The 14,284-nt window shown below is 43.0% G+C and overlaps 1 protein-coding gene across 2 annotated transcripts in view; it reads right to left on the bottom strand.

Moving 5' to 3' along the window:
• PNPLA7 (patatin like domain 7, lysophospholipase) overlaps nt 1-14,284 on the bottom strand; it is a 1,876,659-nt gene that overhangs the window by 969,756 nt on the left and 892,619 nt on the right. For both annotated transcript variants that reach the window (XM_085610534.1, XM_085610541.1), the window contains exon 21: nt 2,405-2,480. In XM_085610534.1, the coding sequence (XP_085466660.1) occupies nt 2,405-2,480 (76 nt within the window). The remainder of the gene's footprint in view (nt 1-2,404; nt 2,481-14,284) is intronic.

The following is a 14,284-nucleotide window of genomic DNA, read 5'->3' as shown; positions in this document are numbered from 1 at the left end:
CGTTGGGGTGTAGGCTCCGGAAGTGACAGCGGGGCACAGGAAGGAATCTACAATTTTGAAGATTTCCTTTGCTTTGTTGTCCGCCTCCATGATCCTAGTGTCGTAGAAGCTTTTTTTGGCAAGGTGCAATTTCCCCTGATACAACTTTAGTGAATTCTTGTATGCAGATTTGTCATCTGTGAGATAATTCCGTCTCCATGCTCTCTCAAGCTTCTTGCATTGACCTTTATAGGTGCTAAGCTTGGCATCAAACCATGGGGCGGTAGGGCAAGATCTAGCCTGAGATATCTTTTAAATGTGTGCTAGCGAGTTAACCATCTCGCAGATCCAGCTATCAAGGTAGGCGGTGTCTCGTTCCACCTCCCTTGTCAGGACTGGGGAGGTTGTAGTCCGGGCATGATTAATAATCTCCGGCTGCAGCTTGTGACAGGCCCGATAGGCGGAAGAGGCACTACCTTTTGTGGGCGGCTTACTGCTAGTCTGAGACCATGTAAAGGAGATGAGAAACTGGCTCGTCCAAGGAAGAGGAGTAGGTTGTGATAACGCTAGATTCAGATTGGAGAAAACCTGGTTGAGGTGGAGGGGGAAGAGTCAGAGGGAAGGCTTACTTGGGAACTGTTAATAGTAAAAGAGGTATGAGATGATGCAGAATGGAGTTTGGGACGAATGAGAGATTGGAGGTAGAGGTTATATTGAGAGAGGTATAGGGTGAGAAATAGGGCAGTGGACAGGAACGAGTACTAGAATGAGGTTTGAGATGAGTCAGAGTGGAGGTAGAGGATATACTGCGAGAAGTATAGGGTGAGATACAGGGTAGTGCATTGGATATGCTGAATTAGGAAGCAAAGTAATAAATATAAAGATACATAGGTACGTGGAAGGTATATATGTATAAGGAAGGTAATATATGTAGATTTAAGTTGTATTTATTAAACTAAGACTTTCAAGTGTTGCTGTACTTTAAGTTAAAAAAAATTGTAATTCAATAGTGAAGCAATTGTAGATAGTTATGATAAACGATTTACTTATTTATGCAGTCACCTATATGCATGTTAAACAGAATAATATAACTATAAGTAATATGTACATTTGTTAAGCAGAAATAAAAATATCTATATATTTAAAACAATTAGAATACACGTTTATACAAAGCAATGCACATATGTAGGTGTGCATCTATAGTTCAAATAAATGCTGATATACAGAGGGATATGCTATATATTTATGTTTGAGTATGGTTGTTATGTGGGGAAGAGCCAACTCTTGAGTAGTCTTCTGAAGACAAAGTAGTTATCTGTGGATCTTATGCTTCGTGGTAAAGAATTCCATACGTTGGCTGCTTGAACAGAGAAGGATGTGCCACCCATGGTTTTTTTCTTGTATGGTGGGATTTTGAGGCGAGGTGCCAATCTAGAGCGGAAGTTTCCTTGCTGAATGTATTTGGTGATTTTGATTTCTGATGAAGAGCAGTTCTGTTCTATGCATCGCTTTGTGGGTGATACCAAGCAGCTTGAATATGGATCTTCTGGCAACCAGTAACCAATGTAGGGCTTTCAAGGCAGGGGAGATGTGGGCTTGAGCCTTTATATGTAAGAGCAGTCTGGCAGCAGAGTTCTGAATCCGTTGTAGTCTTTTAATTGTTCTATTTTTGTAACATGTACGCTTTAGACTTCAATAAAGAATCACTAGTTAAAAAAAAAAAATAACAAGAGGATTTGGGTGCATGAGAGTACAAGCAGCTCTTTCCCCAGGCAACTTTCACAGGAAAACAAGCAAACAGGAGCCAAAGTTTTATTTTCAAAATATATTGTTAGATATTAAATGTGATTTTACAGATTACGACATTATAGTTTAGGTATTACAAACCCACTTATGAGTTGCACATGCACAACTCGAAGATTTTCCTACTATGGTTTAATCTAATTTATGAACTTTTCTGAAAGTCACACAATTTCCAAAGCATACACACCTAAATGTATGGAACTCATGGTTCTGTGCACATATGCATGACATCTAACCCTGCATATTTTGCACTGGCAAACCTGCCTGGTTATGTATCAGGTAGAAAGGCACTTAAACGTTCCTCCTTTCTTTGTTCCCATATGGACCATATATTTTCTAGTTGAGACAAGCCTTTTTCCAGACAGGCTGCACTTTGTATGCACCTAAGTATCAATTTAGTGCACAAAATTGTTGCTGGAACAGGCAATCTGTTAATGATTCTTCCCAATGCACCTGCCTTTCGTGCTCACTACTGGTCATGGCTCGACAATTTGTTTATAGGACCACTGAAAATTTGGGAAACATTTGAGAAACCCGCAGAATGGCACAAAAACAAATTCCACAGTGATTAAAAAAGTCCTTGCATTATTTATTTGTTACTTAGGGGGTCAGAGTTTCTCACCAGTAAGGGTACCGCTTCCTTGCTGGAGGTTGCCCAGGATTTTCTTGCCAAGCAGGTGAATGAGTCTGGTCACAACCTGATAGGAAGGTAGGGAATAAAGTAAATTAATGTGTACATCAATTGAAATGCCCAAATCCAATCAAACCTAACAATGCAACCTTTTTAAACAAGTGTGAAGGCGTGGATTAAAAAAAAAGATCTATTTTTCCACCTGTCATTTTAAGTTTATTATAGTGCATATAAACACGTGTCTTGGCACCAGGCTCATTAATCTCGATCGTTTGCCGCCGCCAAAAGAAAACATACTTATCATTAATTAAAATATTTGTGTTTTAAATCCGATTTTAGAACAATTAAATGATATCACACTAACTTTGGTGCAAAATCGAATACTATTGGGAAAGAAGTATGCCAAGACACTTTCAACCACAAACCTGGTACAGTGCTGTCCTCTTTAATTCCATTTTGAGAATTAATACCTTTGACCAGTGTTAACTTTTACCGAAGTGTAAAAGAGGGGCATAATACCATATGAGCCCTTAGCATGTCCTCATAATCGTCTCTAAGGTTTCTTACATCGCCCCCTCCAACATATTCTTTCACAGTTTCAAACAGAAGCGACCACACCGCCCATGAGATCTTTGTACAGCTATAGATTGCCACAGCACCATACCGACTTCAACATAATTCCCAAAATAAAACTACAGGCTCAAGCTGCTCACTGAACGCTCCAAACAGATTTGTTAACAGTCTCAAACAGAACCCCACATGCAAACATAATTCATCAAAGCCTCCATCATAACCAGCCAACGCCTCAGCAAACCTTTAGACAGTCTCGGGACAGATAATTAGCATCTAACAGAACCAACTAAAACCATCCAATACCCCCAAACAGCCCCAACAAACTCCTATACAGTTTTTAGCAGATGCTCACCCTTACTCCACAAAACTGCCAGAATAGCCCCAGGTATCCCCATATGAGCTCCTGCAGCCATCAGCATTATTTTACACACACAGCCCAAACACACCATCACATACAGCCCAAGAGACCCTCAAGTACCTTCCCCCACATATTACACATGACGTACCCAAACACAACCTATAAAAGACCTTACTTAGCACTGTAACCCTCTCCCATAGTTGTCCACATACCCTGCTGATCCTCACACAGTAAAACCTTCCACATTACTATGGCTCTAAACATACCCAGGCACTTCGCCAATCAACCCGCATTCCAGCTGAACATAAACAGATCAGCCCAACACACTGTGGTATATCCACACCCAGCTAAACAATCATATAGCCCATAATAAACTCCATATGCATCATGACACTAATCATCATGTAGGTTCCCATAGGCTTTCTGTTCTTTCTCTCCTTCCCTCCCTTTAATTTGATTGTACCACACAAAGCACCAGGATACTGCACAAGTTAGGAGCTCTACAACTAGTTGTAACATAAAAATCTATTCTGAAATTAAGATCTTTTAGACAAAAACAGGCTGGTATTGTAGAAGTAAAAACGAAGGGATTTTCAAAAACAAACATTAAAAAAAGATCGTCCCCAAAAACACAGGCGGGAGCATCAGGATGTATTCTTAACACAGGTTTTGGTAATGGGATAGGGTCTTAGAAAAGAACTGACACCTTTCCAGGTTTGGACACACAGCAGTTCGCCTGTGTTCATCTGTTTGCGTCGGAGATCACGACTGCCACAGAAGGACCCAAGTTGGGGGTCACCATTAATCTTTATTTATATCCTAGAACATCGCAACTTTGGAGCCTATGAAATGTACATATCTAATGAGAGCTTACTATTGCATTTTTGGGTTCGACGTTAGCCAAGATATTTTAATATTAGTACATATATATATATCACCAAAACTATCACTTCACTCCGAAAGCAATCCAAGACCAAGCGGGGAATTTTGAGGGAAGTCCTTTATTCACAGGTTGCAGCGTAGCATAATGCATTTCGGCCAAAGCCTTCCTCCGATGCCGCTGTCAACTCGTTATCACCATCTCCCACCTTTGAATCTCCCATGGCGCTCCCATTGGTGGGAGATCAGCTGACCCTGCTGCAATCAGGAAAAAGGTAGTTCAATGTCCGACTACAGTTCCCAGCATGCACTAGATTTGGTAAGTACCGCAGCAGGATTTGATATTGTCCTTATGAACGCTGATATTGCCTTGCAAAGGGGGGACCGTGTAGCAGCTGGTGATCGCGCAATAACTGTGTTCAGGTCCCCCTCAAGTCCCCTACGTCCAGCCTCAAATTCAGGAACAGGCAGGACCGCGAAGCGAGCTGAAATCATACTCACTTCCCCGTGTAATCACAGTCTGCCAATGGCAGCAGCCTCTGACAAGGTCCGTTTTTGAGGTGGTCACTGGAAATACCAATCCCTTGGTGCAAAAAAACAGTTGTGTGCCAGCATATCCCAGGACTACTTCATGGACGGGTCCTTGTATCGCGCTACTGGCAAGCGCGAAAAATATCACCAAAACTATCACTTCACTCCGAAAGCAATCCAAGACCAAGCGGGGAATTTTGAGGGAAGTCCTTTATTCACAGGTTGCAGCGTAGCATAATGCATTTCGGCCAAAGCCTTCCTCAGGTGCCGCTGTCAACTCGTTATCACCATCTCCCACCTTTGAATTTCCCATGGCGCTCCCATTGGTGGGAGATCAGCTGACCCTGCTGCAATCAGGAAAAAGGTAGTTCAATGTCCGACTACAGTTCCCAGCATGCACTAGATTTGGTAAGTACCGCAGCAGGATTTGATATTGTCCTTGTGAACGCTGATATTGCCTTGCAAAGGGGGGACCGTGTAGCAGCTGGTGATCGCGCAATAACTGTGTTCAGGTCCCCCTCAAGTCCCCTACGTCCAGCCTCAAATTCAGGAACAGGCAGGACCGCGAAGCGAGCTGAAATCATACTCACTTCCCCGTGTAATCACAGTCTGCCAATGGCAGCAGCCTCTGACAAGGTCCGTTTTTGAGGTGGTCACTGGAAATACCAATCCCTTGGTGCAAAAAAACAGTTGTGTGCCAGCATATCCCAGGACTACTTCATGGACGGGTCCTTGTATCGCGCTACTGGCAAGCGCGAAAAATATCACCAAAACTATCACTTCACTCCGAAAGCAATCCAAGACCAAGCGGGGAATTTTGAGGGAAGTCCTTTATTCACAGGTTGCAGCGTAGCATAATGCATTTCGGCCAAAGCCTTCCTCAGATGCCGCTGTCAACTCGTTATCACCATCTCCCACCTTTGAATCTCCCATGGCGCTCCCATTGGTGGGAGATCAGCTGACCCTGCTGCAATCAGGAAAAAGGTAGTTCAATGTCCGACTACAGTTCCCAGCATGCACTAGATTTGGTAAGTACCGCAGCAGGATTTGATATCCTGGCTGGTATCCTAGTCAGCTTTGAAAATGGGCTGCAATGGAACGAATCAGCACAAAAAGTGCAACATTCAAATGGACAGCAATAGACCAGGTATTACCCACTGGAGGGTTTGATTGTGAAAATGTTCGTGCAAACCACAAGTCCCATAATGCCTCAACTTGCATCCACGGAGGAGGTCCAATGAGGGCCAAGATTTTAAAAACCTCGAATGGACGAATGGTTTGTGTGAAGATCAATGCTGGACTATGCCTTTGATAAAGTTCGCAAAGAACGAAACGCGTCAGGCTGCATGTCCGAATGTAAATAAATTTAAATGAACAACCGGTTCGTGAGTGCGCCTTCCTTCATGATTGAGGAAGTCTGTGTGGACACACACAGAGACACACACAGACACACACAGAGACACACAGAGAGACACACACACACACACACACAGAGAGACACACAGACACACACAGAGACACACACACAGAGACACACACACACACACAGACACACACACACAGACACACACACAGACACACACACACGGTTTTCAGCACGCCCACTTCATCCATTGGTCTGCTAATGTGTCATTCATATTGATTCAGCCCACTAAAGCATACAGAATCGGGTAGTGGGTCTGCCCATTTCAACCAATGCCTAACTTCCTTGTGAGTAAAGGCATTTTGGGCCAGATGTACGACTCACCAATTTGCGAGTCTGAGACACTGTTTGCGATTCCCAATGGGGTCGCAAACTGCATGCCTCATGCATAGTAATGAGGCTGTCGCAATTTGTGACCCCATTGGGAATGGCTGGCACTCCCAGGGATGGTGGTCTGCTGGGGTAAGCAGACCACCATGTCTGGGACTGATTTTAAATAAAGCAGTCTTTTTTTTTTAAATGCAGCCCGTTTTCCTTAAAGAAAACAGGGTGCATTCAAAAATAAAAATGAAGCTTTTCAGTTTCATTTTTTAAGGGCAGGCAGTGGGACCACTGCTGCCCTTAAAAATATTTTCCAGAGCCACTCACAAAGGGGAAGGGGTCCCCTGTGGACCCCTTCCCATTTGTGAGCGGTTTCCCACCCTTCTGTGGAGGGTGGTAAACTGCGACTGTTGTGCAACCGCAACTGCAGTCGCAAAACAGTCATACATAGCTTCAGGAGTCGCTATTAGGAAGGGACCCCCATGCAACACCCCTTCCTAATAGAAAATTCGCTAATCCTATTTTGGGAGTCGCAAATTGATTTGCGACTCGCAAAATAGGATTAGTACATGGGCCACAAGTTTTTTGCGGTCGCAAACGGGTCTAAAACCCATTTGCACCTGCAAAAAACTTTAGTACATCTGGCCCTTTGCCTTTCACAAGGAGCACATCGACACACAATATAGTTCCCTTAACTGCCAGGGAATATCGTGAGAAAGTGTGGCTTTTGAGACCAAAATAAAATGTGTGCTTTTAGCCAATTATTGTTTTTCTAAAATGATAACGGCCTGGTAGCTTCACAAACAATTACGTTTGGAAAAAAACAACGACAAAACAAACTAGCATTGGCAAAACCAAAAGGCAGGTGCCAACATCAGTCTATTAGCTATGCCAATGCTTGTTCAATTCTGACAAGAACATAAGGTGGCAAACAGCTGTACATGAGGCAGCTAATGAAAGAAAAGGGAACGCGAACACTGAGGGAAGATCAGTTTAGAAACAACATAGTGCTTCTCATGAAGGTCACCTTCAAAGATGGCTTCCTCCGCCTCTGTCATAAAACACATGGGCGAGCTGCCAGAGTCGGGCATTGTCGATGGGATCTACATACTTAATCTCCGACACGGCAGTAATGCATTTATGGATTAAAATTCGAAGTTCGCCAAGCGCTTCAACCCAGTACATTTCATTAGCAATACTTTTTCACAAGTAAGGGGAGCTCATAATTTATTGAAAGGGAAGGTGCAGAGAAAGTTCCTCATCTTTCACTTCAGATGAATTGACCGTGAACCAAAATGCCTTCACACTGAGTAAGTGTAGCTGGCATTTAGCTGGCTCAGCACAACAGATCAATCAGAGGTGTGCGTCTCAGGCCTTCAGAGTAAACACACAAAAATCCCCAGGACCGGCTACGATTTTTAAGATCTCCAGAGGCTGGCTTTTGGTATATTGACAGCAATTGAGGTGGCTTTTTAAAAAAATAGGAACATAAAGCAGTTACTACTCGTAACATTCCCTAGCAAGCTGACTTGACTAGAAACGCTAAATGCACATAAAATGTTTATTTCATGACCTTTCCATTAACATGTTTTTAATAATAAATAATAGTTGAATATATGCTTTCATATATTTCCGCAGAATGTTTCTATTTACACAAAGATCACTGTTAACAAATGATTACAAATTAGTCTTGTAATGGGGGTAGTGAAGAGTACATATATGAAGATGCAACATTTTTAAAGTATATGAATGGATTTTGTGCTAAATGTTTTCTTTTCGTTATATTGGTGTTTCAACTTCTACATATACCATTGTTTAGAAACTTAATATTAGAAGGTTAGAAATGTACTTTAAAAGTAGGAAAGTAGACCTGAATGGGAGAATGACCCACATGAACTTAGAAATGATACAGCTTAGTTGCAAACACTGCTGCCTGTGGACTACCGTATTCCTGTAAGAAGAGGAGGAGGAGTGATCCTATTCCCATGAAAGCATTGAAAAACTGATTGGCTGGCTGAAGGTGGAAGAAAACTGAAAACTGCAACAGTGTTGTCTATATTAGTGCGAGTTCGTAGAGTAGGTTACTACTTTCCACACACTTATATACAGACTTTATGTCACGTTACTTTGAGACTGAGTTTTCTTGAACCTTTCTTTATGGGAAGTAGTTCTTTGATATACTTTTGATCTATTTGGGCTGACTTTTATGCTAAATTTGATGCTTCTCTCTCACTCTCTCAAACTAGAACTCTTTATGGGTTCTGACGGATTTCATTTACACCAGATTGGGGAGAGGAGTTGGCCTAACGGCTAGGGCGGTCGACCTTAAATCTGTGGAACTGGGTTCAAGTCTCGGCAATGACGCTGAACATCCTGTGATTCTGGGCAAATCACTTAATCCCCCCGTGCCTAACAAAAATGAATGTGTCCTCATGTAATACAACTGGTGCTATGTAAAGCGATCCGATACCCGATTCGGGTCAAGTTCGCGCTATATAAAACTCTGTAAAATAAAAAAACATTAAAATAAAAAATTGTTAGAATTTATTATATGATGTGATTAACTAATATTGATTTTTGATTTCTGTTCACATAGTGATGATTGATATTAATATGAAGTAGCTTATAATTTAATGAAGATGATTTATTAAAAGTTTTAATTAATAAAACCGTTTAACTCGTATCAAACTCTCATTATTGACTGAAAATTGATTGGGGATTGTGATTATAATTTATATATTACTTTTATGTGATACACAGCTCCTGATCTTCTAGAATTCAATTACATTTTTATATAGTATGGTATGGACCTCAACAGAGATCCACAAAAACTATACAACAATTCATCCTTATCTTCAATACAACGGTATTAAAAACATTCACAAGAAAAACATTTAACAGGAAACACAATCAAAAAATTAATTATTTCATCCATTCAAAATTGACATACAAAGATCCATAGGTATAACCATCAAAAGGCCAAAATATGTGTAAGTGACAAATCTAGTACAAAACGCTATCACAGAGAATATATACAATCTTATTAACTACAAATACGCAATACCAATACTAAATGCAGTGCTCTACTATAAAATGGCAAGAGCTGAAATATTGCAATAACGCCATAAAATCAATTTATGGCAGAACAGTTGGATGCTCAAGACAATACAAAATACAATACACTCTATAGTAAAATACAAAGAATAAAAAGAATTTATGAGCAGATAAAGTGCTGAAAGGGGCAAGAGCTTAGAAGCAGTTCTGTTCTCTCAAATGATAAAGTGCAATAATCCCATTACATCTGTCGAGCATCCAATTTAACACATAGCCTATAGAGCGCTAAATGTACTTGTCATTGCATAATAGCATTTACCTTCCGCTGCAATTCGAGGGAGGTAGAGAGAGCAATTACAGATAAACATATGAAATTTAAAACCCATTTAAAACGTTTTTGTGCAAACCATTTCAGTTAGGGGCAAATACACATTGGTGAGCCTCAACTGCCGAAGTTATATTATGCTTCAAAAAGAACAGTCTCAAAAGGTGGCAAAGTGCAAAACGAAGGGGTGGACATACAAAGATCACATGATTTAAGTCGTAGGCACGGTTCAGGCAGGGATCACAAAAGCTCTCATCCCTTGGTATGTCTTACCATGTTCCTGTGATAACTCGTAGAGGAAGCAAATGCAACCTTAATAACAAGATGTTTCGCCGTACACCATGTGGGAGATTCCATAAAAAATATGATTGTTTTTTTTCTTTCAAATGCCACTCTCTATTATAATTTAATTCCTTACATGCTGTGAACAAAGCAAAACACCCCTTTCTCTACTCACTATGTACTAAAAAATGTTTATCAAGTTTTATAGAAAAGGTTTTGGGAAAGGAACATCCCTGCTCTGACTAATCTCAAACATTTCCAGAGCTTTTATATTATTAGAATAAAGTGCACTTCTTCCCTTCAAGCTATGAAAAATTTCAAGCTTTAATGCAGATCGAATAGAACCTATTTTACCACCAGTAAACTGTTCCCACAACTCAGGACAACTGCCATAACAAGCACCCTTGTGGAACGTAATCCAAATTCAAGCCAGAGAGCAGATGGAGAAGCCAAAGAATTCAAATTTTGCGTCATATGCTCCCCTTTACTTTCTTGAAAAAGGACCAGTGCCGCTCGTCCATCACTTCACAGGCATAACTCAGTGAAGGCGATATGTTTGTCTTGTAGACCGAGAGAACATGTGCAAAGTGCCTTTGCCCACAGCACTTATACAATCTGTGAATAGCAGAAGCCCGGGACAGCACCTTACTTTTACAGTAATTTGCACGAACTTTGTTTAGGCAGTTACATAAGATGATTTTGCAGAGGTAAGAATAAAACTACACCACTTCCAATTTAACACTCCCCAGGGACCCATTAAAATGTTTCCTAATTCTTCACTACTTTGGTCTAAAAATCATAACTTTCATCTTAGATTTGTTTATTTTTAAAAAATGTCCTTCTGCATATTTCTCCAACACACAGAGATGCCTATGAAGGCCTATGGGGGTTAGATCCAGCAAAATAACATTGTCTACATAAAGAAGACGTCTAACATTCATTAAACCTAACTTAGGTGGATACCCCTTTATCTGACCAACTGTACAAAGCAAATTGTGAGTATAAAGTGAAAAACAGAAGAGGCACCCCTGCTTTAAGCCATTGTGTGTCACCACCCAACTAGACAAACCTTGATTCCCTGCCATCAAGTCCTGAGTCCAAGCACAGGAGTGCCAGGCAATTATTAGCCTCAAAAGATGAGCAGAAATCCCTAATGCAGACAATTTTCTCCCCAGTGTCCCTCGGTCAACCTTGTCAAACGTTGTGGAGAAATCAATAAAAGCGGAATACATGGACATGTCCCTAGCCAGAGGAATCTTTTCAATTAAGGTTTCAATGGCCGTCATATCATCAAGAGTCCGACAGTTCACATTGGCTTGGGAAACCTATGATTTCACCTCTTTTACCTTTTGTCCCTGCAATTGACATAGGTATATGAGGTAAGGTGCTAGACCCCATAATTGGAGACAACACATCCCACACATGATCTTAATTAGCAGCTGATCTATCTAATAAAGATAAAATCAAAGCTAAAACATTCTCAATACAAAACATAATGTCAGATGAGGGATTTCCCCCACCTACCCCTTCCTCTTCGATGAAACAGCTTCACAAACACTTGTGCTCCTGAGGACACGCCTGATTCACAATTCATTGAGTTAATTGAATTCAACTTAGAGATACTCAAAAAAGGCGTATTACTATGCAAAGTAGACAAAGAAGGGCGACTGGGCAAGCACTGCGAGACCTGGTACAGGTCAACCCCCAGAAGCAGCAGACGATTTCAAACAGGCCTTCCTCAGCCGATTCTTGTCATTAAGACACCTATCTCTGGCAGAGTAAAGTCCTCCAACGCACTGGGGTCCCCTTCAGGGCTCCGAAAGATTCTCCACGTGAGACATATTTTCTGAGACTGGAAAGGCATCTTGACCCAGATTGGGTGTCCGAAAGATCTGCCTGAACAGGACTTAGAACCAGCTCCTGCGTACCAGACGAGCCAATTTTGAAGATCGGATCAATACAACTATTTGGAACAGAAACAAATATTTCAGCATCCACAGGACCCGTCTCAAGATCACTAAAAGGGATATTTACCCTGGATACAGCACCAACATCAACTTCTTCCACTACTTCTACGACACAGAGAGATCTACAAAGAGAACTTAACTTTGCAGAAAGGGGCAATTTGGGCTTCCTGGCGTGAAGAAGTCTAATGGCTCGTCAGCTACTTGATCCCTAGCAATGGCCATCTCTTTTTTTCCTTCCTCAATACCACTCTTTGGGGGGAAAAAAAGTCAAAATTGAAGGATGAAACTTCAGGTGAGACAACTGAGATTTCTTTCGATACATGGATTTTTTTTTTATTTCAGGAGGTTATTGGAGGAATTGGTTGTAGCAATCCCTCTACCAGAACATAATCTCCTTAACAGCATCTTATCGGGCTATCTAATAAAAGGATGGCCTTAGCTACGAAAAGCCGCTTACACAGGCAAAAAAGAGCTAGCCAACCAAGGCAGTCAAGGTAGATAAGTGAACAGGTAAGTGGAAGAGTTAGTAGTGCTAAGCAAACACGAATCCATATCAGTGAGTATCAGTGGGGGCGTGGCCTAACGCAGATGGAGTAAGAAGCTCTATTCGGAGCTCCTCGCGGCCGGGCCCCATCTGGCGCCATCCTGACCTCTTGCAAACCTGCAAGAGTCTAAATAATGTTCCTGGGCACTATCATAAAGGACACTGCCTAGTCGGAGGCGGCTCCGACAACTGTACACCCCGAAATCGCTGGCGGCAGAGGGCCTGGACGACAGGGCTCTGACAGGGCGGCAATAGGAAGGTGCGGCTGAGGCCCACAGAAGCTTGAGGAGAGTCGGAGCAGCGACGGATGAAGGCTGGAGCGGAGAGCCCCTGAGAGTAGAGAGTGAGGCACCGCGACCTGGAGGAGTCGAGCACCACTGCACGATTGGGCATCAGCATACTGCCGAGCTAATTCTGGGGGCATTGCACCGATTGGAGAGCTGCTTGAAACTCTGGGGCAAACGGGGAGCCTGAGGAAAGACCTCCGCCGAAACCAACATCCAGGGCGGAGGTCGGGAACTGAAGACAGCAGCTGGCCGCGAGGGGCCTTGAGGGGCGAGGCAATGCCATGGACACCCGTTCTGGGCCCGAATGAAAGTGGAAGAGAGGAGCGCTGATAGCGAAGCGCGGCTGCGGCGAAGCTTACTGCCCCTGCCAGGCTGCTAGGGCAGTTGCAAAAGCATCTGCTGCGCGCAACAGCAGCACTGGGAGGAGCCGGAGCTATTGAAATGGAACATTGCCAATTGCCACCAGCCTTCAACCGATATCTCGCAGGAGGCTTTGATTGCAAGACCTAAAGGAGAGGGCCCCTGCAGCGAGGGGCCTAGGGCCATAGAGCGCCACATTAGGAATTCTGCAACCAACTGAAGAGGGTGAGCTGCGGCACATCGAACCTGAGAAGGCGCTGGTGCAGCAACAAAGGCAGACATCTGATACAGAGGGTGTAGTGGGGATGCGTTCATGCAGACAGACCCGAGGAGCCACTGCACAGCACACCGATCTGCAGCAAAAGGCGGACAGTACTCGGCAGTCTGAGGGGTTACTACGCTCAATCAGAGCAGCTGTTACGGCACGGAGAGCTACCATTGGGAATGGGAGCAGGGGACATCGTAGCGGCAGCAGCATACTCGCAACCGGGGCAGATCCACAATCTTCCCTTCAATCGTGCTACTTGCTTACAACACTGGCTTACCAATGACTGTGCAACATCCCGACACTAAATAGGGGAAGCCAACTCATAAAAGGTGGTGAGACTGGCGCCATGAAAGGTTACAGGCAGACCACGCATGAGAAGTTCCCCACAGGGCCGACGCACCTACCATGTAGATTTGTGTACTACCTGGGACAGACTTGTGATCTTCAGTGCACGTCAGTGGGGGAGATCCCAAAACCTAACGGTCAGATCTGCCAGGTTGTCAGTAGCACACATATAGAGAAACGCCACTAACCTGTTTTCTTGATCTCAGCAGGGACGATGGTAGCAGTTAAAATCCCTAATTCCCTAGAGCATAACCCCCAGCAGAGGAAAAAGAACCCAGCTGCGGGAGACTGGGCCCGGGGGAAAAAGGGAAATAGGAAGAAATCAAGAAGGATGCTGTAAGTAGTAGAGTCCCT

Source organism: Triturus cristatus, chromosome 1_2, assembly GCF_964204655.1.
Source record: "Triturus cristatus chromosome 1_2, aTriCri1.1, whole genome shotgun sequence".
Lineage (NCBI taxonomy): Eukaryota > Metazoa > Chordata > Amphibia > Caudata > Salamandridae > Triturus > Triturus cristatus.
The sequence above is the reverse complement of the archived record's forward strand: the minus strand, read 5'-3'. Positions and strand labels throughout refer to the sequence as shown.